This window comes from Saccopteryx bilineata, chromosome 2 (genome assembly GCF_036850765.1).
Source record: "Saccopteryx bilineata isolate mSacBil1 chromosome 2, mSacBil1_pri_phased_curated, whole genome shotgun sequence".
In the NCBI taxonomy this organism is placed as follows: domain Eukaryota; kingdom Metazoa; phylum Chordata; class Mammalia; order Chiroptera; family Emballonuridae; genus Saccopteryx; species Saccopteryx bilineata.
Window position 1 is genome coordinate 99,234,128 of NC_089491.1, and position 22,614 is coordinate 99,256,741.

Genomic DNA, 22,614 nt, shown 5'->3' on the forward strand with positions numbered 1-22,614 from the left:
GCTTCCTGTCAAAAGCGAGAGGGGGAGGTAAGACATGCTCACAGTGATCAATCAGCAGGAGAGGAGATGTGAGTCTGGAAACCTCCTCACCCCCCAGGGCCCGGTCACCGCACAGCCAGAATGTGTCCACCACTGCCTGCTCTGCTCACATGCTCCTTCCTGGACCTCATCCCACAGGGTATCACCTTTAAAAAGCCTTTGTGGGACATTCAGACGCTCCCCAGAGCAGGGCCACGCTGTGGCCCCACTCTGCAGTCCCTATGCTTATTCCTGGAGTATTTTCAGGCAAAGCCTGGGACTGGGTGTCTCACCCACTTCTGTTCATCACTTTGTGCCAAGATGATCTTCCAGCCCCACTGACCAGATGGCAGTGTCACCTGATTATCTTAAGGGAACAAGGCGTTGAAGCCACCTCAGGCTCAGGTGGTGGCAGGGAAAAGTGACGGGGAAAGGGAGGGCAAAGGCCACAGCAGCTCCCAGGTATCCCAGGCACCTGGAAGGTACCAGATGAGGCCAGGCCTGCCACCTCAAGGAGATGAGGGGGTGGGGCAGCAGCAGGGTCATAGTGGAGGGGCAAAGGGGCAGAGAGTGAGGGCTCAGGCCCTGAGGGCCTCGAGGGGAGAATGGAGGGAGCTGGGACTCCAGCCAGGTGAGGTAAGGACCTCTGAGGCAGGCTGGCCCCCTAGGTGGCATCTGGCCCTCAGCAGGGTCTCAGCCTACCCAGCGCCAGCCCTACTCTCCTTGGCCCATTAGGCATGACTGAAGGGCAGTGCTGGGCACCACGTTGGGTGGGTCACAACTGTGAGTATGGAGGGAAGACGAGTAGTGAACAGGCTGCAAGAAACAGTGAGAGTGCTGGAACTTTCCATGAGGGAGTGGTTAGTAGTCATCATCAGGCCGAGTGCCCGAGGACAGTAGGGGTGACGTTTGGAGATGCTAATGGAGGGAGCTCCTATGCAAGGTCGCCCTGCCTACCACTTGTCCCCCAATCCCTGCAGAGAGTCAAGTCTTGGCTTCTGACACCAAATGCCCACAAAGTTGACATGGGGACCAGTCACACACCCCCAGCCCTGACACAGGCATCCTGGGCCAGTCACTTGAATAATGCCCCACCTGAACCAGATCTAAGGCAATGCCTGGGAGCCCTCGAACCAGAGCCAGGGCTGGACCTTGGGGTTTGCTGTCTTGCTACAAATGAGCACTGGGAAGGTTGGCAACACGTGGACAGGTCCGCCGTGGAGACGGTACTGTTGTGTCAAAGCTGGTTTTCTGACCTGGTCATCACGTGTGGTCAGGTCAGTGAGCCCACTCCTGGGAGCTTGCTGCTGAAGTTTCTGAGTTGGCACAGTGTGTATGTCACTCCTGGGAGCCCCAGGGATCGGGGTGAGGGGGTGACACCTGTGGGCAGGCCCCCATGGAGTAAATGATGATCTGTGGGACTGCCTGCCATGCAGTCTCTGGGCCTGGGCTACTGGGAGCTCTTTGAACCATTCTTCTGCGCGCCAAGTAAAACAGTAAGACACTGGGGCACTGGAGACCCAAGACCCCGGTCTCTGCCTGAAAACCTGACCTGGAGGTCCGGTGCCAAGGAGCTGTCCAACCCCACAGTTCTGAGGGGGCACCTGGGGTGCAAACTATGTCCCCGTGCCTGCCGTGGGTGGGACGGAGAACAGTGCTAAAGGCTGCACAGTAGGAACATCTGTTTTATTGGTCATTGTGCTTAGAAAAGTGGGGCTCGGACCCGACTCCACCAGTAACTGCTGGTGGAAGGTGTGCACCGGGCCCACGGCCACAGTGCCAGGCCAAGGGAGGAGCTGGTGGTCCAGTGTCCTGGGTCGGGAATGGCCGAGACCACCGGTCCCACAGGGGGTACATTGACTGAGAAGAGGCATCTCATCCCTCTGGAAATGTCCTGAGGCTGAGGCTGGCCCTGGCCCCTTGCTGCCCATCTTCTGTCCTGCTGCGTGTCTGTGATGGCCATGAGCCTTCTTGGGGGTCTCCAGTTCTGCCCTCTGGGCCTTACTGCCCACTGCTCTATGAGGAGGAGAAGCCAAGGACGGAGCAGGCTTCACACTGGCCTGTGTGTCCTCCAGTCCACTGCTGGGCTCTGGTAGTTTCAAAGAGTGCCGTACGCAGGCAGGTGGGCCCCATGGGTAAGGCAACTTCTGGGGTCTGTGTGGCTGCAGCCAGGCACAATCTGGGACATCTGCAAAGGAGAGGAGAGGTGTGAGGCCTGTCCAGGCCAGAGGCAACCTGGTGCCATCCTGGTGACCCAGCCTTGACGGTGTGTCCAACAACCAGCCCACAAATGTTGGGACCTCTCCAACTCCAAAAGGGCCCAATTCTCACCTGGGCAAGCCTCAGTTTCCCCTCCTGGGTTATTATAGGATTTAAAGCCCTGGTCCCAGCACACTCTGACAGGGGACCCCAGAGAGCAGGAACTGTTGGGGACTCGTGCCATGGGCTGATGCTTGGGAGGGTCGGGGCTGTGTGTGGGGCATACAATGGATGGTTAATAAATGGTCTAATCACCATGCCATGAGTGCGGGACCATGCTGGCCTGCAGATGGTTTTGTGGGGTTCCCATTCTGCCCTGGGGTATCCCTGGTGGTAGAGAGCTGTCTGTTAGTGGTGTCCACGCTTCCTCTGAGACAGGCCTGAGTCATGACCACTGGGCCCCAGGTCACATGGACCTGTGGTGAGTAGCCCTGGCCAGGGTTCCAAATGCAGGACACTTGTATCCTTATAACCTAATTGCTGACATCAAACTTAGCAAAGTATTGAATTCTGCTAACCTGTATCTGCCTGTGCAACAAACACTAAGGGTGCCTGTGTCTCAGCACCCCTGGCTGCACACAGTAGGGGGTCCTTCATTGAGCGTGTTATAAGGGTCACCTGGCCTCCCTTGGCTCCTGTTTCCTAGCAGGGTGACTTTGGCAGGTGCTCAGCCTCTCTGAGCATGGATGAAGGTGGAGTGTGGTATGGGAATGTACAGCCGGGGCGCCCACCCCACAAGGCCCAGGCAGGGGCAGGCACGAGGTCAGGGCACTCTGCATGAAAGGTCCCCAGCCTACTCATGGGTCAGCGGCCAGCAGGGTCTGAGAGCAGGCTTGTGGTGGAGTACAGTGCCTGGCCTGACCCTCACGACTCACTCACCTGAGCCCTACTGCTGAGGTGCCATGTCCATTGTGGGCTTCTGGACGCCAAAGGCAGTGATGAAGATGTTGACCACAACGATAATGAAGACCAGGCCGGTGGCCAGGTTGTTGAGGAAGTCCAGCTTGGCGTGCTTGGCTGGGTTGTTGAGGTCATACCTGACTGTGGGCAAGAGGGTGTGGACACTGCCGCGGCTGCCTGAACGGGGCCCAGAGCTGGGGCGGAGTGACGCTGCAGGGCCCACTTCTGTCCTCCAGAGGGACGTACCTGTTTTAATACACTACGGACAACAGGCTTGGCCTGGGAAGGTGACAGGACAGAAGCTTGGAGGGGCCTGACATTTGTGGCCACAGAGGGTGCGGTACCAACCCAAGGCCCCAGTTTGGATTTTAAGGCAGGATGTGCTGAGCACACACAGGCAAGCACCTTCCTGAGTGTCCTCTGCGTGGTAACCTAGCAACCCTCACATGCACCCAAGGCCGCTTTATGCCCACTTGACAGGCAGGGAAACTGAAGCCAGGAGGTCAAGCAACCTGCCTGAGGTCACACAGCCAGGAGGTCAAGGCAACCCTGGGGACCTTGCTGCTCCTTGCCCTGACCTTCACCTGGGCAGACAGATGTCCTGGCAAAAAAGGACCAGCAGTTAGTCCCTGTAGACCATTGTAAGAACTAGAGGATACATGGTGGGCACCCGATATGTGTCAACTCTTAGTGTGTTTATGATATTTCCCAGCATCCTCAGCCAGGGTGGATGGAAGGACAGAGACCCAGCGGTAGTTCTCTGGGGACCACATCCTGGACTTCCTAGCCAAGTGAGGACCCCCCTGCCTCCCCTTCCCCTGTGCAGCTCTGTGAGGGCTCCACGCTCAGAGAGTGTCAGAGGGTAAGCACCCTATGCGAGGAGCTGTGCAGGCAGAGCCAGCCAATCCTGGGGCAGGGCTGCCCCAAGGCCCGCTCACTGTGGGGACCCTGTCTGGGCACATACCCAGGATGATGAGCAGCACGCCCACGCAGATCTGCAGCACAAGGGAGATGGAGATGAGGACCACCAGGGGGACGAAGAAGCCGAAGCTGGGGCCCTGGTCGATGACGGCCTTCAGCTGGGAGGCGTTGGCCATCAGCAGGGCGATGTCCAGCATGCTCTCCGCTGCACTTTTCTTGTTAGCATAATGATTCACGTTGATGGGCCGGTTCCTGCCCCAGCGGGGTGGCTGTGGGGAAGGGGCAGTCAGCTGATGGGTGGCAGGGAGGAGGCAGGGGCTGCAGGCCTGAGCCACCCCAAGCCGCTACCCAGGTCTCCTCCCCAGAACTGGCAGGGAAGTGGGGGCTAATGGCCTGCAGTTGTTGGCCCAGACGAGGCTCGAGAGGGAAGTGCTTATTAACGGAACAAGGGGCCCAGAGAAGGCTGCACAGCCCTGCAAGACCCTCCCCAGGAATCAAGTCCTGGAAGAGAAAGGAAACACAAGTACTACTCCAGCACATTCTGGTTTCAGAACGGAAACTACCACTAGAGAATACCTCCACGCACTGGGGTGGAGTCTGGCAGCCTTTCCTGGATGACCCTGCCCGTGGTGCCCTGGCCTACCCTCTCTGCCAGATCTGGGCGGATGTTTGGCACCAGGGCAGAAGTGACTTTCGGGGTGGGAGCTGGATCCCGCTCCCTGCACCCTTGCCCAGCTATGAAACAGGCCTCCCAGCTGAGCAGGGCACAAAACGTGGATGCCTTGCATCCTACGCTGCAGCTCTTATACCTTCCTTAATTTTTATTAACAAAATTTTAAACCTCTTTATTAAGGCTATGTATTTAATGTAGACAACCTGAAGAGTGTGGAGCCTACAGGTGTGACACTGTCACCACCATCCCGGCCCTCTACACGCTTGCTCCCGCCCCTTCATTTACTTCCCCTGGGACAGACGGCACCTGCGCAGAGCAGTCCCTGCTCATGCCCTGTGTTCACGTTCCTGTCCATCAAACAGACACAGAGTGAGTCCTGTCCCTCTTCCCTCACCTCTGCCTGAGAACACCCAGTCTCGGGGCAGGTCCCCTGCCACTCCCAGGTCCCCAACATGCTATGACTTCAAACTGCCCCTGACTGCCCCTCCCCACTAACCAGGGCAAATCTGAGCCCCTGGGCCTGGCCTTTTGTCCACAGGAGCCCCTGAGCTGCCAGGCTGGAATGGTGGCCTCCTGGGGACCAGTCAGCAGGTGGCCTCCTGGGGCCACCCAGGAGATCCTGTTTCTAGACTCATGAAAGATGGAGACTAGGAGGCGGGTGCTGGGAGAGGCCGGATGGTGCTCAGTCCACCTCCACCTTCTGCAGCTGCAGATGTCACCCTGGAAAACACTGACCTACAGCAGGGCGGGACTCACTTTTACAGTGTGTCTTTAAATTTAAATTGACTCTAGAATAACATGCCCAGAGGGGAGGGAGGATGGGCACAGAATGGGGTGGCTCAGCTACCTGCCCAGGTTCCCTGGTGTGAGGGGCCCTGAAGTAGCAAATTCACTTCGTTTAAAATTAAAGACCAAAGGACACAAGGAAGGCCTCCTGTGCAGACCCAGGCCGTGCCCCAGCTCTCTGGGATGTTCCATACATGGCCAAGCCCCCCGGGTCTCCCCTGCAACTCTCTGTGCGGGTTCTCACGCCAGGTCTCCAGCTGCACTCACAGTGGGGCGGGCCGTGACCCAGACCCCCACACCTCCAGGGCTGCTCCCAGCCAAAGTCCGGGCACAGGCTGCCCTCTGCCTAAGGGCCTCTGGTGCCTACAACATGAGGCTGCCCCTAGCTCCACCCCAGTCACATGAGTGTGCTCCTCTGGGGGTGGCATCTGGGAAGCGCTGGCCTGCAGTGGGTGTGTGTGCTACTATGTTTCATAAACCGAAGTGCCCTCACTCGAAGCCACCGCAATGCTCATCCCAGTCGCCAACCCCGGAGAAAACTTTGTAAGGGGTTCCCACCCTCCGTGGGCTACATACGTATACTCATGAGCTTATACACACATGCACACATAAGCGGACATACAAGCATGACCATACACACCCCCCACATGCATAAGCAACATGTGTACACATGTGTAAATACACACAAATGTGTATGCACACATAAACCCATAAGCCTATATACATACACATAACACAGGTGTACATATATGTGGAACTCACGTGTGTTAACATACCTCTATAAACATGCACACATATATACATAACAGACACATGTACATGTGCATAAACAAACATGCATACAGACACGTGCACATGCCCAGGCTAACTGTGGTGGTCTCTAGGCAGGAGGAAGAATTCTTTTCTATTCTGAGCTCTCCTGAGCCACCTGAACATCTTATAGCCATGTAGCCACATAGCCACATGCACATTCAAATTCAGAATGACACTGTCCGTGGCAGAGCCCACAGCACAGAGAGCCTGTGCCCCTGCTGTCCTCTGTCCTGGGGGCCCTGGGTACAGCCTACCATTGTATTCACTTTTCAGCTGGTTGTCCTCCTCCAGGGAGCTTCCCTGACCCCGTACCCACTCACTACAGGTAAACTGAAGCTCTTGTCCAAACAAGTGAGGGCTGTCCTGAGATGTGAACACAGGCCCTGGGGTTCAGAAGCCATGGCAGCTGACACCATGGTCTCCTCAGGCCCCATGGAGGGGGGTGGGGTCAAAGGTCACCCTGTGGGGGCTGAGGATATACTCCAGGCCCCAGCTGTGTGACCTCAGGACACCTGGCCCCCTCTGCGCCTCACTTGTGCATGGGGGTCATGGAGCAGGTACCCTGGGGACTCTGGAAGTCTAGCTGCTGCCCCGGAGCCCTGGCCTGTGCACCTTTCCTGGTGCAGGGTGCTTCCTGCCCATTCAGCCATCAGCTTCCTAGTCAACCTTTACAGTGATAAGGGCAACACAGGCTGGGGTCAGGGGGTGCCAGTCAAAGTCTGGCTCGCCACAGCATGGCTCTAGGGCCTTGACAATGTGCTCTCCCTCTGCTGGCCTCGGTCTCTGCAGCTGTATGCCCTGGGCCGCACTCTGGGAGGCTCCACCTCTCACCAAGTTCTCCACTAACCATGAGAGGAAGTGTGATTCTCCCATTCTACAGAGTGGGAGACTGAGGCTCAGGGCGGTGCCTGGGCCACTGAGAGGGAGGGGCAGATCAGAATTCAAACCTGGCCCATCTGTCCCAATGCTGTCCCCAATGCCGAGGGATTCCCAGGGTGAGGCACAGCCTTATGTCCACCCTGGGAAGGGCCCCAGGTGACCCACTTTACCCAGGCCCAATGTTGGTGCTTCAGGCCTCCGGGGGCTCTGAACTGTGAGGGGAGTTCTGGGCCCTGGAGATGACCACGACACGAGTGAGTCCCAAGGAGGCTGCTGTCTTGCAAACCGCCTCCTGCAGGCCTAGAGTCCATGGGCCTGAACTGGCCGCCTGCCTAACCAGCTGCCAGGAGCTACCTTGGGAACCCCCCACTGAGACCCGAGCCACAATCTGGGCAGTGCAGGGGACAAACACCCTGGTTAATATGAATATGTTCCTGGAGCCAACGTAACTTCCCAAAACTTCAGCTGTGGCCCCAGGACCTGGGTGACCTCACGACTGCCAGATTTTTCCCCACAAAAGCCATAAAGAAGGCTTATGTGGGGGGGAGACTGCCTCAATGCAGGAATGCCCACCTTCTGTGGACAGAGGGCCCTGCAGCAGCTCTCCACAGGCAGCTGGTAGGGACCCAGACCACTTGGCCTGGAACACACTGCTGGGCACCCTCCATTCGGCGGAGGGGAAGTAGGCCTTGACTTGAACCCAGGTCTGAGGCAACCTGGGTGCCTGGTTCTGGTCATGGCACAAGGGACGCTCCAGTCCACCCCAGACTTGAATGGGACCATAAAGGAGGCTGCCTGGCCCACCCCGAGCCTCTTGCCCCCACACTCCTGCCCTTCTGGGAGACCAGGACAAGACAGGCCAGGGCCGAGGCTCACTGACACCCTGAAGAACCTGAGGGGTTTGGTTACTGACTCCCTCTAATCCTGCTTGATCTCCAACCTTCCATGGGCCCTGAATCCTGAGCACAGTATAGAACAAGGACCTACATGGGAACTCCCACCTGTCCTCCCAGAGCCCGTTTTCATACTGGCTGAGTGAGAGACCAAGGACCCCAACAAATCTATAAGGTCAACCAGCGGGCCTGCTAGGAGCTGGGCAGAGCTGCCCCCGCCCCATCACCCCTGTATCCAGCTGCACCAAAGACCCGAGGTGGGACAGCTCCGTGCCTCAGTTTCCTTACATTTGTAAACTGGGCTGACAGGGGACTGAATGAAGGACTCAGAGAACTGGTGGCCAGTCAGAACACAGCCCTCTGAGGCAGGGCTGGATGGTCCTCCTTGCCGCCCAGCCCTCACGGCTTTGAGAGACTGCCTCTCAAACAAACTATGCCAGTTAATTAAGTAACACCATAAAACAAACCCATAACAAAGAAGAAAAAGAACAAGCTTGGGAATTAGGTCTACGTGAGTTGAGGGGCACTGGAGGTCCTGGGTGTCCAGCCCCAGATGCTTGCCCGCTGAGCCTTGGACTTAGCACCAGTGTACGTGGGGGCTCTTGTGTCCTTCTCTCTGGGGCGGGAACTGAGAACCAAACTGGCTCTGGCAGGGCTTTGGTGTCCCTTGTTTGACCCACTAGTGCGTGAGCTACCATTGCGTCCACTGCACAGGCCGTGTGAAGGCACCCTCCTGGGGCCACACCTGCCTACACTTTTCCTGAACTGTCCCCACTTGGCCAGCCAAAAGGTCTCCCGCTCCACGCAGGAAGTTTGGTGGGGGTTGGGGGGGGGTGTTTCCTGTGGCAGCTGGGCTGTGGGCTGGGCACACCCACTTCCTGCAGGCTCAGCACTAGTGCCAGTGACCCTGCGGCCACATCAGAGTCACCTCCTAGAATTTGGCCAGGCCCCGTCAGCTTGGGGATCTGCTGGGAAAGCAGAAATGAGAAGAGCAAAGTCCCCCAGCAGCTCAGGCTGTGCATGACCCAGATGTGGCCCGAGGAACCTTGTCCCACCACCTCCCTGCTGTGTCCTCAGCTGGCCACCATCCCAGCATCTGCTGCAGGGTTGAACACAGTGGCCCCCAAACCAAGCCACTCTGGGCATGACACAGCTGTGGGCCACTTTCTTTTTTTTTTTTTGTATTTTTTTCTGAAGTTGGAAATGGGGAGACAGTCAGACTCCCGCATGTGCCCAACCGGGATCCATCCGGCATGCCCACCAGGGGGCGATGCTCTGCCCATCTGGGGCACTGCTCTGTTGCATCCAGAGCCATTCTAGCGCCTGAGGCAGAGGCCACAGAGCCAAGCTCTGCTCCAATGGAGCCTCGGCTGCGGGAGGAGAAGAGAGAGACAGAGAGGAAGGAGAGGGGGAGGGGTAGAGAAGCAGATGGGCGCTTCTCCTGTGTGCCCTAGCCGGGAATTGAACCCGGGACTCCTGCACGCCAGGCCGACGCTCTACCACTGAGCCAACCGGCCAGGGCCAGTGGGCCACTTTCACAGCATAACTGACACCATTCCTCCTGTCCACAGCACAAGTGAGATGACCTAAATGAAGACACCAACTCACTTGCAGAGGGGCCCCGGGCAGGCTGGCCTACGCGAGGGCCACGGGGGCTCGGGCACACAGAGGGGGACATCTGTGGAGCTCCCCACTGTCCTGGCCCAGTGCGACTTGTTTGCCAACTGGTTACACATGTGACTTCTCCTTAGGCCAGGTCACTTGGGGAAGTGAGCCATGCCACCCCACTTCACAGAAAAGAAAATTGAGGCTGGATTGTGTCTGCACTTGTCCACGGTTGCACGGTAAGGCCAGGCCTCCCAGCTGTCCTCCCATGGCCAGGGGCACACTGGGGACACAGCTCACCTATCCTGCTATTCAGGACTCCCGGAAGATATAGATGTCCTGGTTTATCCCTCCTCCCAGCAAGCCTTTCTTCCCAACCTCATGCAGGTGCCTGAGGCTCAGATTCCAGCCAGGCCACCTGGAAGGAAGGCCTGTGCGGGTAATGACACAGTATGCCTGGCTGATGGCTGCACTTCACACACGAACATTTTTGGTCCTCACAATGACCCCTGAGGGCTGCTCTGCTACCAACCCATTTCACAGAAAACAAACTGAGGCACAGAGCGATGTCCCTCAAACACAGCAAGGTAGCTCCTGAGGGTGGGGAGGGGAGGGAAGAGGCTGGGCTGCAGTGTTTTGTGGGCCTGGGCCAGCTGAGGGGCCTTGAGGCTGGCCACTCCTCCAGGAGCCTCCCTGTCTGTGACTGAAGACAGCAGGACTGTTGGAGACTGCAAGCTGGTGAAGCCCTTGCAGTTTAAGGCTTAGCCAAAGGTTAAGCTCTTTCCCCACACCTCCATGTTAGCTGTGATGCTGGATTGTTTTTACTTGTCCTATCTCCCTTGTCCCATCTCCCTTGTCCCTAGGAGAGGCTGGAGGCAGTTTTCTTTTTACCTTTTGTTTTGTGAAGTTAAGATGTTATGCAGGGTGGAAGGTTTTCTGCACTTGGGAGAATTATTGGGTTGCCTTGGAAATGTGACTTTGTTTTAAAGTTCTCTTTGATTTGCTAATGACTTTACTCTGTCCTATAAATAAAGCGGTTTGGGGGTGAAGACTCACTCTTGCAAGCTAAAGGCTGCAAAGCGGCCTCCGGATCCCATCCTTTTTCTCTTTGAGTTTATTTCTTCACTCTGCCCGGTTCTCACTAAGGACCTGGACAGTTACTAGCCGCACTGGTCTGCAGCACAGGACAAATGTGTTCCCTCTCACACAAGCTCCCACCAAGGCCTGACCTCCCATCACACCTCCCCAGCCTCAGCGTGCGTGGTGGCCCAGCCTCTGGGCCTTTCTCTCCCTGTTCCCTCTGCCTGGGATGCCCTTTCCCACATTGTGGGGGCCACACCTGCACCCCACTCCAGTCCAGGGCCCAGCACCAATGTCACACTCCCACTGCCATCACATCCGACCCTGAGAGTGGAGCACTTTGACTGGGGGCTTCTCTGTCTGCTCTGCTTACAGGGTACAGTGCTCTCCCTCACCAGTCAGTTCAGAGCCTATGATGTGCTCCCAAGATTTGGTGAGCGGAGCAGGTTTGGAGCAAAGGGGCAGCCAAGGTTGGGAGATGAGCAGAATCCCTCTCTTTTAAATCTACTTCCAACCCACCTGCCCTGTGTATTACCTGCCGAGCTCCCCCCATTTCCCTGAAGGCAGGCAGAGATCATTCGTTCTCCCTTTTCAGACTACCCACAGAAGGCCCAGAGAGGAAGGCAGCCTCCCCAAGCACACACAGCCCTCTGCTCAAAAGTGTTCAAACACCATGGCAGGGCCAGGTGTGGGCTCCTCTCAGTCCTCAGTGCCCTCCTCTTTAACCCAGGACAAACATGCTGGGCCACCCCAGGGCTGTCAGGCGTTACTGAGGGCTGGCAAGGAGGCTTGGGCCCTGGAAAGGCTTGCTACAGAGAAGGTTGGAGATGGTTACTAAGCAGGACCAGGGGCTCATGGAAGGCCATCCAGGCCAGCTGGGGCCTCGCTTGCCCCACAGGGTCTTCTCCAATATGGCCTGTCTGGTCACCCACACCTGGGCACTGTCGTCTCTGTCCAAGTCAGGTTCACACAGCAGAGATTCCACTGGCCCTGCCTCTCTCCCCAGAGAGTCAGAAACTAAAAGAATGTCCAAAGTCAACCAATCACAAAGGGCTGTGTCCAGGACTGCTTCACAAACAGGAGCTGGGGAAGTGCTGGGCCTCTTAAGTGGCACAAGACCACGCTCAGGCCTTGCCCAGTAGCAGGAGGGGACCCTGGGGCCGGAGGGCAGCAACTTTAATGAGGAGCCGGACCACTGCCAGTGCCCGCCTGGTGCCCGCCACCCTCCTTGACCTGCAGGTACTGTGTACGAGGAGCGGGGCCACAGTGCCAGAAATTCTCCATCAGGGCACGCACCAGACTGTACGGTCGCCCTGGTCACCATGGGTGACGTAACCGTCTGCCGCCTGCTGGCCAGGGGCCCTGCGGCTGGGGTACTACTCTCCGCCCATCCCCAGCGCGCAGCGGAGGTGAGGCGACTGGAAGTTAGAGGGTGGTGTGGGAGAGGGAAGGCCGGGCGTGGGAGGCGTGGGCACAACTTGGCGCGGTTTGGACGATGGCCCTCCAGTCCGCCCCGCGCCCCCGCTCACCTGCGGGAGTGGCCGGAGCCCGGGGGCACCGCTAGGGCTCCTGAGCGTGCGGAGAGGTATGGGGCGCACCGGGTGCGGGGAACTCTGCCTCCGGCACGGCGGCCGCAGCGCGCAACTGGCTGGTGCCCACAAGTCCCGGGCCCCGGGCCCAAAGCCCAGAGAGGGCGGGCGCCGGCCAAGGTCGCACAGCGGTGCGGGGGAGGGGGCTTACCGAGGCGTCCGGAGAGCGCGGCGAGTTCGGGCGCAGGTCGCCGTTGAGGTCGTACTCCTCGGGGACAGAGTCCATGGTGCGGCCGCAGGGGCCACCTCGCTCCCAGCCTGAGCGCCAACCGCTCGTCCGCCGCGGGTCCTGGCGAGTGCCCGCCCCGGGACCGCCCCACCAAACGCAGCAGCCCCTGGCTCCGCCCCGCCCTGGCGGCCCCGCCCTGGAAGCCCGGCTGGGGGACACCAGCGACTCCGCTCTCTTAAGTGTGGACATCCCACGCTGCGTCCTGGCTCCTCAGGCCCAGGTCTCAAGTGGCCTTGAGGGGCGCACGTCCCGCTCTGCGCCCAGGTTGTGGACACTCTTTTTGTTTTTCTGGTCGTGGCACTTTTAATCCATAAAATGAGACCAAGAACCTGGCCACTTCGCAAACTGCCCGGAGCGCCATGAAGGAAGGCGAGAGGGCGCCACTGCCACAGCGAGCCCTGGGCCGGCTGCGCACCCGGACTCTGGGCCTCCACCTGAGTCTTGGTCTTCCTTTCCCGGGGAACAGGGCAGGAAGACCTCCCGTGCGCTTGTTCCCATCCCCTACTCTTCCACACCTTGCCCCGCCCTTGGAACAGCCTTGGTGTTCCAGGGGGGAGGCTGGACGCCCTTGCCCGGGGTGGCACTCTGTGTCTGCCCAGCGGGTAGAGTCAGCCAGAGCCGTTAGCTCCTTCAGCCCTAGCTCAGTTGGCCCCTGTTTCCCAGATGCGGGTGGGGTGGGAGGAGCCCGGGCATTATCTCCAGGGGCCTGTACTCCAAGGTGGGGGCCATTGTATCCTCCTGTTCTGACCCTGACAGAGCTCCCAGGCACGGCTGCTTTTGACCTTCTAGGTGGAGCCCCTGACTTCTGCCCTCTCCCTCCATGTCTGCTGGTGTTTGCACTGAAGCTTCCCTCCCCTCACTGTGCCCTGAGCAGAGCCACCAACCCCCTTGATCCCTCCCAGCTGCCTTGGGGAGGTGCAATGGTACCTCTCAGGGCCCAGTGGGGCCAGGCTGCCTGATTCTATGACCTTGAACCACTGCCAGTAGTGGCTTGACCTCTCCATGGGTCAGCTTCCTGTCTGTGAGAGGGGAATGTGGTGCTCCTAGCACAAGGCCAGGAGGCCTGGTTTTTCCCTTCCCCTAATCTGAAGATCAGAAAGGGTAAGCAGCAGTGCCAAGGCAACAATTGGGACCCCTGAGCCCCAGTCCAGTGGCTGCTGGGGTGCATTCATTCATGGTATAGTCATGGAGAGCCTGCTGTGTGCCAGGCCCTGGTGAAGGCTCTGTGGAAGCAGCAGGCAGCTGGAGCTGTGCTTGTGGAGTAAGGTGGGGTGGTGTCAGGTGGCACTGCCTGACTCAGGTTCCTTACTTCTCTTTCCCTGGAAAGTAGGTGTTCCCCCTTCACCTGACAGGGGAGGAAACTGAGTCACAGCTGGGGAAAGGCCCAGGAGGCTGAACTCAGAACTTCTAGGATTGTTGTGCAGTTAAGTAGCGGATACTTTCCTCTGTGTTTGGCCTGGCCCACAAGCAAGCACCCGTAGGTACAGAAGCCTAGTGCTGGCCTTGCCCACGGTTGCTCTCCACACTCCAGACTGGTACTCCTCTCCTCCTCCTGCCCAGGGCCTTAACCCTGCTGCGGGAGAGGGTGGTATTCTGTAAGTGAAACTGAAAGCATGGAAAATGCAAGTCATCCTGGGGGTGTACCAGCAGAGGGATCTTCTCCTAAACCCTGGTCAGGCCTCCCGTGACCCATGGGCACATCTGTGCCACCTGCGTTGGGGCCAAACCCAGCTGGGCCCCTGCTGCTGTGACTTAACTGTTTCCCCATCTGTGTTCAGAGGCATTCAGATCCCCATCCCTCAGTGCTCTGCTTATGGGGCAGGATGAGGTCCAGGCTATGTGTGGGGACTACCCTGGGAGCTCATCCTGACTACAGCCCCAAAGTGCCAGGCCCCTCTTGTGTTCAGGTGTGGGCAGAGTCCCCCTTCCCACAGCAGCACTTCCTGGGCCGGGGGTGGGAGTGGCGCTGAGGAGCCTTGTGTCCCTGCCTGTCCTGCAGTGAATGTCTTAGTGGGCTTCTGCAGAAAAGTTCTGGGGTACCTGGTCTCCCATCCTGAGGATGTCTGTCCTGTGGGCCTCATGACAGCTCCCATCTGAGGACCATTATCCCCTGCATTCAGAAGGAGAAAGCCAGGAAAGGTTATGGTGGAGCAACTGTATATTTACACCTGGTTTGTCACTCTGCTCTGTACTGACTGTAGGGCCTGGTAGGCACTCTACTTTCCTGGGGTCTGGGTATGATCAGCCTTGGCAGGGTCCCATCCTCCAGGCCTGCCAGCCCTGTCCTGTGTCCTCAGGGAGGGACTTCCCCCCTCCTGAGTGTCACCCTCATTTGCCTCTGAAGTGTCTGCTTCCCAGACTGTTTCCAGGAAGCCTGAAAGGGCCAGTGCCTGCCGTGTCCCCCCATGTTTCCCGTCCCCAGATACTGAAATAAGTGAGGGTCCATGGGGTAGTGACCATTGGGGAGTGTCCCAGGAGGGCTGTGTTCCAGCAGAGAGAGAGAGACACAGGGAGTGGTGGAGGATGTGTGCAACTAGTGCCCATATGCAGACACGCACAAAAGTGAGCACACACCTGTGGTGGCGTGTCCAGTTCACGCTCCGCTTCTGAGCTGTGTGATTGGGGATGTGCTTTCCGTCTGTAAAATGGGGGGGCCACAAACATGAGGCCACCCAGCCTACGTGAGGGAAACGGAGGCCTCAACCCCAGCCCCTCCTCACACCGTCACGCTGAGCAGGCAGTGTCATCCCATCAGCATGTCTGGAATAGGCCCCAGAGGTGCAGCATCCCTCCTGGTCAGGAGGGACACTGGCCCCTCTGCCTCCCACCCCAGTGGCCCCAGGAGCCAGGGATAAGCACTCCCCTGGGCATGTGGCATCTTGGGCCTGGGAGGATGTGTGCTTCGCCCATGTTCGTGAATGGGAGGCTTTCAAAATGGCCTGGTTCCTATCCCTCTCCATCTCTGAGAGGTGGGAGTGGAGTGGGGATGACACCAAGGCTGGGAGGTGGTGAGGCCTGCCGCTGGCATCCTGGGCTGAGTGAGGTAGGCCTGTGCAAGGTCCTGGCCCAGGAGGCAGCTCAGCAGCTGCTTCTCTGCCAGTCCTGGGCCCAGGCAGCCTGCACATGCCCACCGCCAGGGAGCACAGCCTGCTTGGGGCAATTGGCGCTCCCCGGGAGACCGTTACACAACAGTGAGGTGGACCCAGGGCTCCTCGCTTCCCTCAGGTGCTTTCCAGAACCACAGCTCCATCCAGGTGGGTGCACAGAGTGGAAGGTCGAGGAGGGATGCCACCCAGAGAAAGGAGGCCAGAGGTTCAGAGGGGGTGCTGTGCCAGCACCCTCACTTTAGAAACAGGAGAGAAGGTGCTGCCAATGTCACATAGGCATGCCTGGACCATGCATGGTAACAGGCCAGTAACGTGAGGTGGATACCTGTGCAGATGTGTGCAGCGCCTTGCACAGTTCCGCAGCAAGACCTGACATGCCCACATGGAAAAGAGCAGCTGGCCCTCAAAGGCTCTGAACCCCAGAAACAAGGCGGGTGTTCCCCATGAGGGAGTTATGTCCGTCACATTCTGAAATGTCTGGCAGCCACCAACAGAGCAGATGAGGCAGCCGGTTGGCTTGGAGAAGCCCACGTGGCACCGCGGAGAAAGGAAGGTGGGGAGTCCCGACTCACATGTCTGCCCTTCTGGTTTGTGCATCTGACTCTCTCCAGGGTGGGTGGGGCTGACTCTGCTTGTCATCTTCTGGCATCTATTTCCAGCAAAGCCTCTGTTCCCAACAGTTAGGGCTAAGGTAACAGGAACAGTGCTCAACCCCACTATCAGTCCTCCCCTTCTCCCTCAGTCATGGACTGCTGGTTTTAGTTCCATGGCTTCTCCTGAGTAAAGCAGATATGTCACTGGCTAGTTTAAATCTTCTAAAGTCTTCTTTTGAAAATCCTCACTCTGGATGCTACATCCTCCCCTCTCCTCACCCTCCTACTGCCCTTCTCTTTGTTCCACGACTCCTGACCACCTGTTTACCTCAGGGCCTTTGTATTTCACCCATCTGCCCCCAGGCCTGCTCCCAGCAGGCTCCTTCTTGTCACCTGGCTGCAGCCCACCTGTCTGCAGTTGCCCTGGCCTTCTCACCACAATCCCTGGGTCAGTCTGAAGGCACCATTCTTGTTTGTGTACATGCTGTGTCCCCCTAACCCCCAGACACAAAGCCTGGGCACTGCTGACCCTCGGCCCATGCCCGGTGGCTGCCTGGGGCATGCCCTGGCCATATCTGCTTTGTTCAGCCTCCAGGTGTCCCTCAGCTGAGCCAGCTGGGCCCAGCCTGTGCTCCACAAACCACTAATGACAGAGCCACCAGGCTCCATATTCTTGGCCCTGACATTGACAGCTGACCCTGGCCATGAAGTCACTGGGCCCCAGGTTCATGTGGAAACAAGGACGGATGTCTGGAGTCCCGGCGGGCAAGTAGCCTGTGGTTTAGTGAAGGGCAGTCACTGGCAGGTCAGGGCTAGTCTGGGTACCCCCTTTATTTTCCAAAAGCTAGCTGCTGGCTGTTGCCTGTCCAGGAAGCCAACTGGGCCAAGGGCTGCAGCCTCAGCTGTGTGGAAGCCCCATGGGCCGTCCATGGCTTCTCCTGAGTAAATCAGGTCTGAAAGCCTCACACCTGTCCCAGGGGCTCAGCAAACAGTTGCTGAGTTACCAGTGGGACCTGTGCACACCCAGCCCTCATTTCTCCCTGGTGCCTCCCCCTATCCAGGGCCAAAGCCTCTTTATTCTCCAAGCCTGGGGGCTGCTTCCTCCAGGAAGCCCCCAGATGTCCCTGAGGACATCCTCTCTGAGGTCTTTTTCTGCCCTGTTCTTGGGACTTCTCCCTAACTGAGGCACCCTCATCTTCTAAGATGCTTTCTGCCCTGCTGTCGGGATCTGAAGGCCGTGAGTTTATGTCCATGCTCCCATGGGTTATGACTGCCACCCAGAGGCCCAAGCTGGGGCCTTGATGTGCACTATAAGGTGTTATGCCCATTCTGCAGGTGGGGAAACTGAGACTTCCAGAGCCAAGATTGAACACAGGTTCCCACAAACCTACCTGCCCTCATGAGATGGGTACTGAGAGCCACCTTGAGGTCATGGTACGACCCGTAGGAGCTCTTGGCTACCTGAGGACTTTCCTCTTTTTCCTGGTGAGGTGTGGCCCACCTCAGATGCCAGGCAAACTACGCTCCAAGGACCTGTGGTAGGTGAGGCCTTCAGGCCCAGGTGTAAATCTTGAGGTGGGGAAGGGACAGCAGTAAGCCCTTACACCTGTCGGACACCATATGGCCTCATCCAAAGGGGCCTCCTTGTCCTACTCCTGGTTGGGTCAGCATCAGAACCACTGAGGGACATGGCTTACCAGCCCACCCCTTGCATTTCTGCCTGAGTCTCAGGGAGGCTGGTGAGGCTAGTCTGGGGACCTCACTCTAAGCCCTGAGGTAGGAATTTGGGTCAAGTCATGAATTTGTCTGAGGGGCTCCTCTTCTGAGCATATGCCATGGATGTTCTTTCACTTGGATGTCCTAATCACCCCTTGGCCCAGGGCATGTGTCCCTCTGCTGTGGGAAGTCTTGACTTGTCAATGTGGCAAATTAGAAATGACTGTGTTGGCCCTGGCTGGTTTGCTCAGTGGTAGAGCATCAGCCTGATATGTGAAAGTCCCAGGTTCAATTCCCAGTCAGGACACACAGGAGAAGCGTCCATCTGCTTCTCCACCCCTCTCCCTCACTTTTCTCTCTCTCTCTCTCTCTTCTTCTCCCTCAGTCATGGCTCAATTGGTTTGAACACATTGGCCCCGGGCACTGAGAATGACTCTTGTGGAGCCTCCACCTCAGGTGTTAAAAATAGCTTGGTTGAGAGCATGGCCCCAGATGGGCAGAGCACTGGCCTCAGACCGGGGTTGCCATGGGGATCCCAGCTAGGGTGCATGTGGGAGTCTATCTCTCCATCTCCCATCCTCTCACTTAAAAAAAAGAAAACAAAAGAAAGGAAAAGAAAATAAATGACTGCTGCAAAGGCACCATTTTTAGTTGTTTTACTGGCATGAATTCATGAAGGGAAGGGGCCTGAAAAGAGATCCTGTCTGGGATCAGCTGACACAGTTTTCATGCCGGTTAGGTTCCCGATGGCCTGGTGGTGTCCTGTCACCTGTCACATCTCAGGGTTGAAGAGCAAATTCATTCTAGCAATGGGAAGTGCTACCCTTACCCCAGTAAAGGCTGTGTTGTAGAAAAGCAGGGACCTGGAGGACCTTGATATTCTAAGGACACTGCGGGGTAGCCAGGCAAGGGAGCAGGGCAGTTCCACTTTAACTGGCCCTGGGCCCTCGGGCTGCTGCCGCAGGCTACATTGCCTGGTTTGTGCCAACAGCCTCTTCTCCCAAGTTCCCCTGAATTCTGCACAGTGGCCTACCTCTGGTTTCCTTCCTGGCTTTCAGTGAAGGCTCAGTGAAAGAATTTGGGAGCTGAGATATTTCAATTGATTCCACAGCTGCTACCTCCAGTCAAAGGGAGCGGGTGGTGGCTGACCCCAGGGGCTCAGGGGCCAAGCCACTAGGCCCCCAGTCATATATATAGTCAAGGCAGGTCCAAGGTTTGAGAGCCAGGACCTGTGTTTGACACTATGGTCTCTCCATGGGGCCGGCTACCTATACAGCTCATGGGTGTTGTCTGCACTGTGCAGAGCCTGCAGTCTCTGGGGTGGTCCCTAAATGCCACATCTCCTGTCCATGGCTTCAGTGGTACCTCTGCTGGCAGGCCTGGTGCTGGGCAGAGCCCAGGGCAGCACGCAGCCAGCCCTCGTTAAGGGCATCTCACAGATTGATGTCAATCCATCTGACACAAAGGGGCTTTTATTAGCTGGATGGCGGGTCTCCATCGGGCACTGGGAGGACAGAAACAGCCTTTCACACAGCACCCGCAGGGCTGGGCTCTCCTGCTCTGAGGGTGTCAGTTTTCCTGCTCCTTCTCCAAGCTGCACTTTCTGTCCATAGTCATGGTGAGTTACTCACTGTCCTGGCAGGGGACCCCCTGTGTTGTAGAAAAGCAGGGACCTGCTTTTCTTTACTTTCCTGCAGAAATTGTTAGGGGGGGAGGAGGGAGAGGAAAGGTAGAGCGAAATGGAGGGAGAGTGGGAGGGACAAAGGGGGGAGAGAGGAATATATATATATATATATATATATATATATATATATAGAGAGAGAGAGAGAGAGAGAGAGAGAATAGAAACATTAAAACACAGGTAAGTCTCCACTGGGGTGCTGTGACTCAGCAGTTCCCTGTGATGTGAATATCTGAATTTATGTCTCACCCAACAGCCTGTCAGTAAGACGAGAGCAGATGGCTTCACACTGCAGGAAGTGACTTCTGTGTCCCTCCAGCTTTTGTAGCTCTGCCTCTGCTACTCCTTCTGCCTACAAAGCGCCTCCAAAATACACAGTTAAGCAGCAGTTAAGTCCTACTTGACACCTGTAAATAATTGAAAAATTTTAATGGGCTAAAAACAATGCTACTAATGTTTTGGAAAGTTTAAGAAGTGGCTCAGTGGATGGAGCGTCAGCCCGGTGTATGGATGTTCCAGGTTTGATTCCCGGTCACACAGGAGAAGCAACCACCTGCTTCTCCCCTCTCCCTCTCCCCCTTCTCTCCATTTCCTGCAGCCAGTGGTTCTATTAGTTGGAACGTGACCTCGGGCACTGAGGATAGCTTCATTGGAGCGCATCAGCCTCAAGATGCTAAAAATAGCTCAGTACTCAAACATCAGCCCCAGGTGGGGTTGCCAGGTGGTTGGGGTGCATGCAGGAGTTTGCCTCACTATCTCCCCTCCTCTCGCCTAAAAAAAGTAGCTCAGTCTCTAGTAACAGAGATCTTCACTTTCACATTTATACCCTTGTTTAGTCTCTCCCAAAGTAAATCAGGGACTGTCTGTGTGACCAATAGATCATAGTAAGGTGATGGTGTGGCACTTCTGAGGCTGGGTCATAAAGGATATTGAGGCTTTGGCCTTTCTCTCCTGAGTCACTCACTCTGGGGAGCCAGGCACCTTGTCATGAGGAGAGCCCCATGTAGGGAGGAGGCCCCTGTGGGCAGCTGGCACCTGCTGGCCATGAGGGAGGGAATCACACGAAAGTGGATCCCTGACCCCAGTCAAGCCTTCAGATGAGACCACAGCCCCAGCCGACATCTAACCCCAGCCTCACAAGAGACCCTCACCTCGAGTCACCCTGAAGAGTTAAAGTTTCGGTCCATAGAAACTGTTAGAGACATTAAATGATTTATTTTTAAAGCCACTAAGTTTTAGGGTTGTTTCACAGTGACAGGTAACTAAAACAGTGAATATTTTGGTCAAGAGAACAAGCTGTGCTGTGGTATCAGATAAACCCCGGCATCTTGGTGGCTATCACGTTAAGGTTTATTTCTCATTCATGCATGTGTGGTGCGGGTAGGTGACTCCCTTCTTGTCACCCAAGTGACATCCGGGGACCCAGTGTATTTCAATCCAGAAGAAGGTCAGGTCCTGTCACATTCAGGGGTTGAGAATTGGTTGTGATCATACCCGGACATACAGAGCCAAGAAAGTAACTGGCTAAACTTCGCACTGTTTCTGCCACAGAAATCAAAAGAACTATAAATGGTTACTACTATTTTTAAGAAAATAATCTAAGATTTAAAGACATTCATTTTGAAATTATGATTCACAATGTTTCACTTTCTATGGAATAAACAAAAACCTTTCTTATAGAGAAGATCCAAACTTCCATAGTTACTGTAACACAGACACTTGCAAACAAAGCAACCCCTTCTTTGCAAAAAGTTTGATAATATGTATCCAAAACCTAAATTATCTAGTTTTTTTCTGACCCAAATAATTTTGCTTCTGAGAATCTAAAGAAGCATTCTTTAATATGATAAAGCTGTATGTTAATTCACCATAGTGTTATATGAAGTAATGATAAACTTTAGGCAACTTAAATATAGACTCTGGCACCTCCACCATAGAATGCATGTGGCCAATACAGGCAGTGCTTGTAGTGAGCTCTTCTTGGCTGATGCTAGTGTTATGGGGTAAAGGCTGCAAAATTAAAGAGATGCAACAATGGAAACACACATAGAAAGGAAGCACTTGAATACTAGCATGGTCTCCTCTGGGTGGTAGGAGGAGGTGGGCCGGGTTTTTTTTTTTCTTCTTCTTCTTTTCCAAATGAGAGGAGGGGAGATAAGAGAGACAGACTCCTGCATGCACCTCAATGGGGATCCACCCGACAACCCCCATCTGGGGCCCAATGCCCTGTCAATCTAGGCCCCATGCTCACAACCAAGCTATTTCTAGTGTCTGAGGCAGAGGCTCTACGGCAGTGATGGGCAATATTTTGAGCTTGCTGTGTCAAAATTCGCCAAAATACTGAGCATAACTTGGGTGGTGTGTCACTTTGAGAAAAAAAAACATAATTTCATGATATTTATAGTTTAAATAACAAAAGTGTATAATTGTAATATATAACTGTATTTAATAAACCAAAAACTAATTATTTAACTTACCTGCTTAGTGACTTCTTTGTTCATCTGTCAGTAGGTTTCTTTTGTTGGTCTTGATATCATTTAACTTGTGTGGGGTGTTGAGAACTTAGATAAGTGAGGGGGAGGGGCAATTCTTTAACTAACCTGCCTATTAGTGACTTTTTTGTTGCTGAATTTCATTGGCTAAATCTTCAAGTGAAGGTTAGTATTTTGTACACTTCAAGCCCAAGCAAGCACTACTAACTTCATCTGTCAATCTGTTTCTTTTGTTGGTTTTGATATTATTTAACACTGAGAATAAGGTCTCACAAAAGTACATAGAGGGAAAAATTGTGAGTAAAGCCATTGCTATATTTTTCAGGGTGCTAAAAGTGTCTGGTAATCTGTTCCAGGCACTCCAAATTTCCTGTTCACAG

At 55.8% G+C, this 22,614-nt stretch overlaps 1 protein-coding gene across 1 annotated transcript; it reads right to left on the reverse strand.

Annotated features, from left to right (window-relative positions):
- Positions 1-1,683: 1,683 nt before the first annotated feature.
- NINJ1 (ninjurin 1) lies at positions 1,684-12,725 on the reverse strand. Its single transcript, XM_066257481.1, has 4 exons — positions 12,568-12,725; positions 4,142-4,367; positions 3,157-3,318; positions 1,684-2,206 (listed from the first exon to the last, which is right to left on the reverse strand). The coding sequence occupies exons 1-3, from the start codon at positions 12,640-12,642 to the stop codon at positions 3,164-3,166; spliced, it is 456 nt and encodes a 151-aa protein (XP_066113578.1). The 5' UTR covers positions 12,643-12,725; the 3' UTR covers positions 1,684-2,206; positions 3,157-3,163.
- Between the last annotated feature and the right edge of the window lie 9,889 nt (positions 12,726-22,614).

Bases quoted from the DNA above. Each gene is read 5' to 3' on its own strand.
- NINJ1 (XM_066257481.1), bottom strand. From the start codon at position 12,642: ATGGACTCTGTCCCCGAGGAGTACGACCTCAACGGCGACCTGCGCCCG. The intron at 4,368-12,567 runs GTAAGCCCCCTC...CCTTCCCCACAG, and splicing joins CGCGCTCTCCGGACGCCTCG to CCACCCCGCTGGGGCAGGAA. The intron at 3,319-4,141 runs GTATGTGCCCAG...TCTTGCCCACAG, and splicing joins CGTGCTGCTCATCATCCTGG to TCAGGTATGACCTCAACAAC.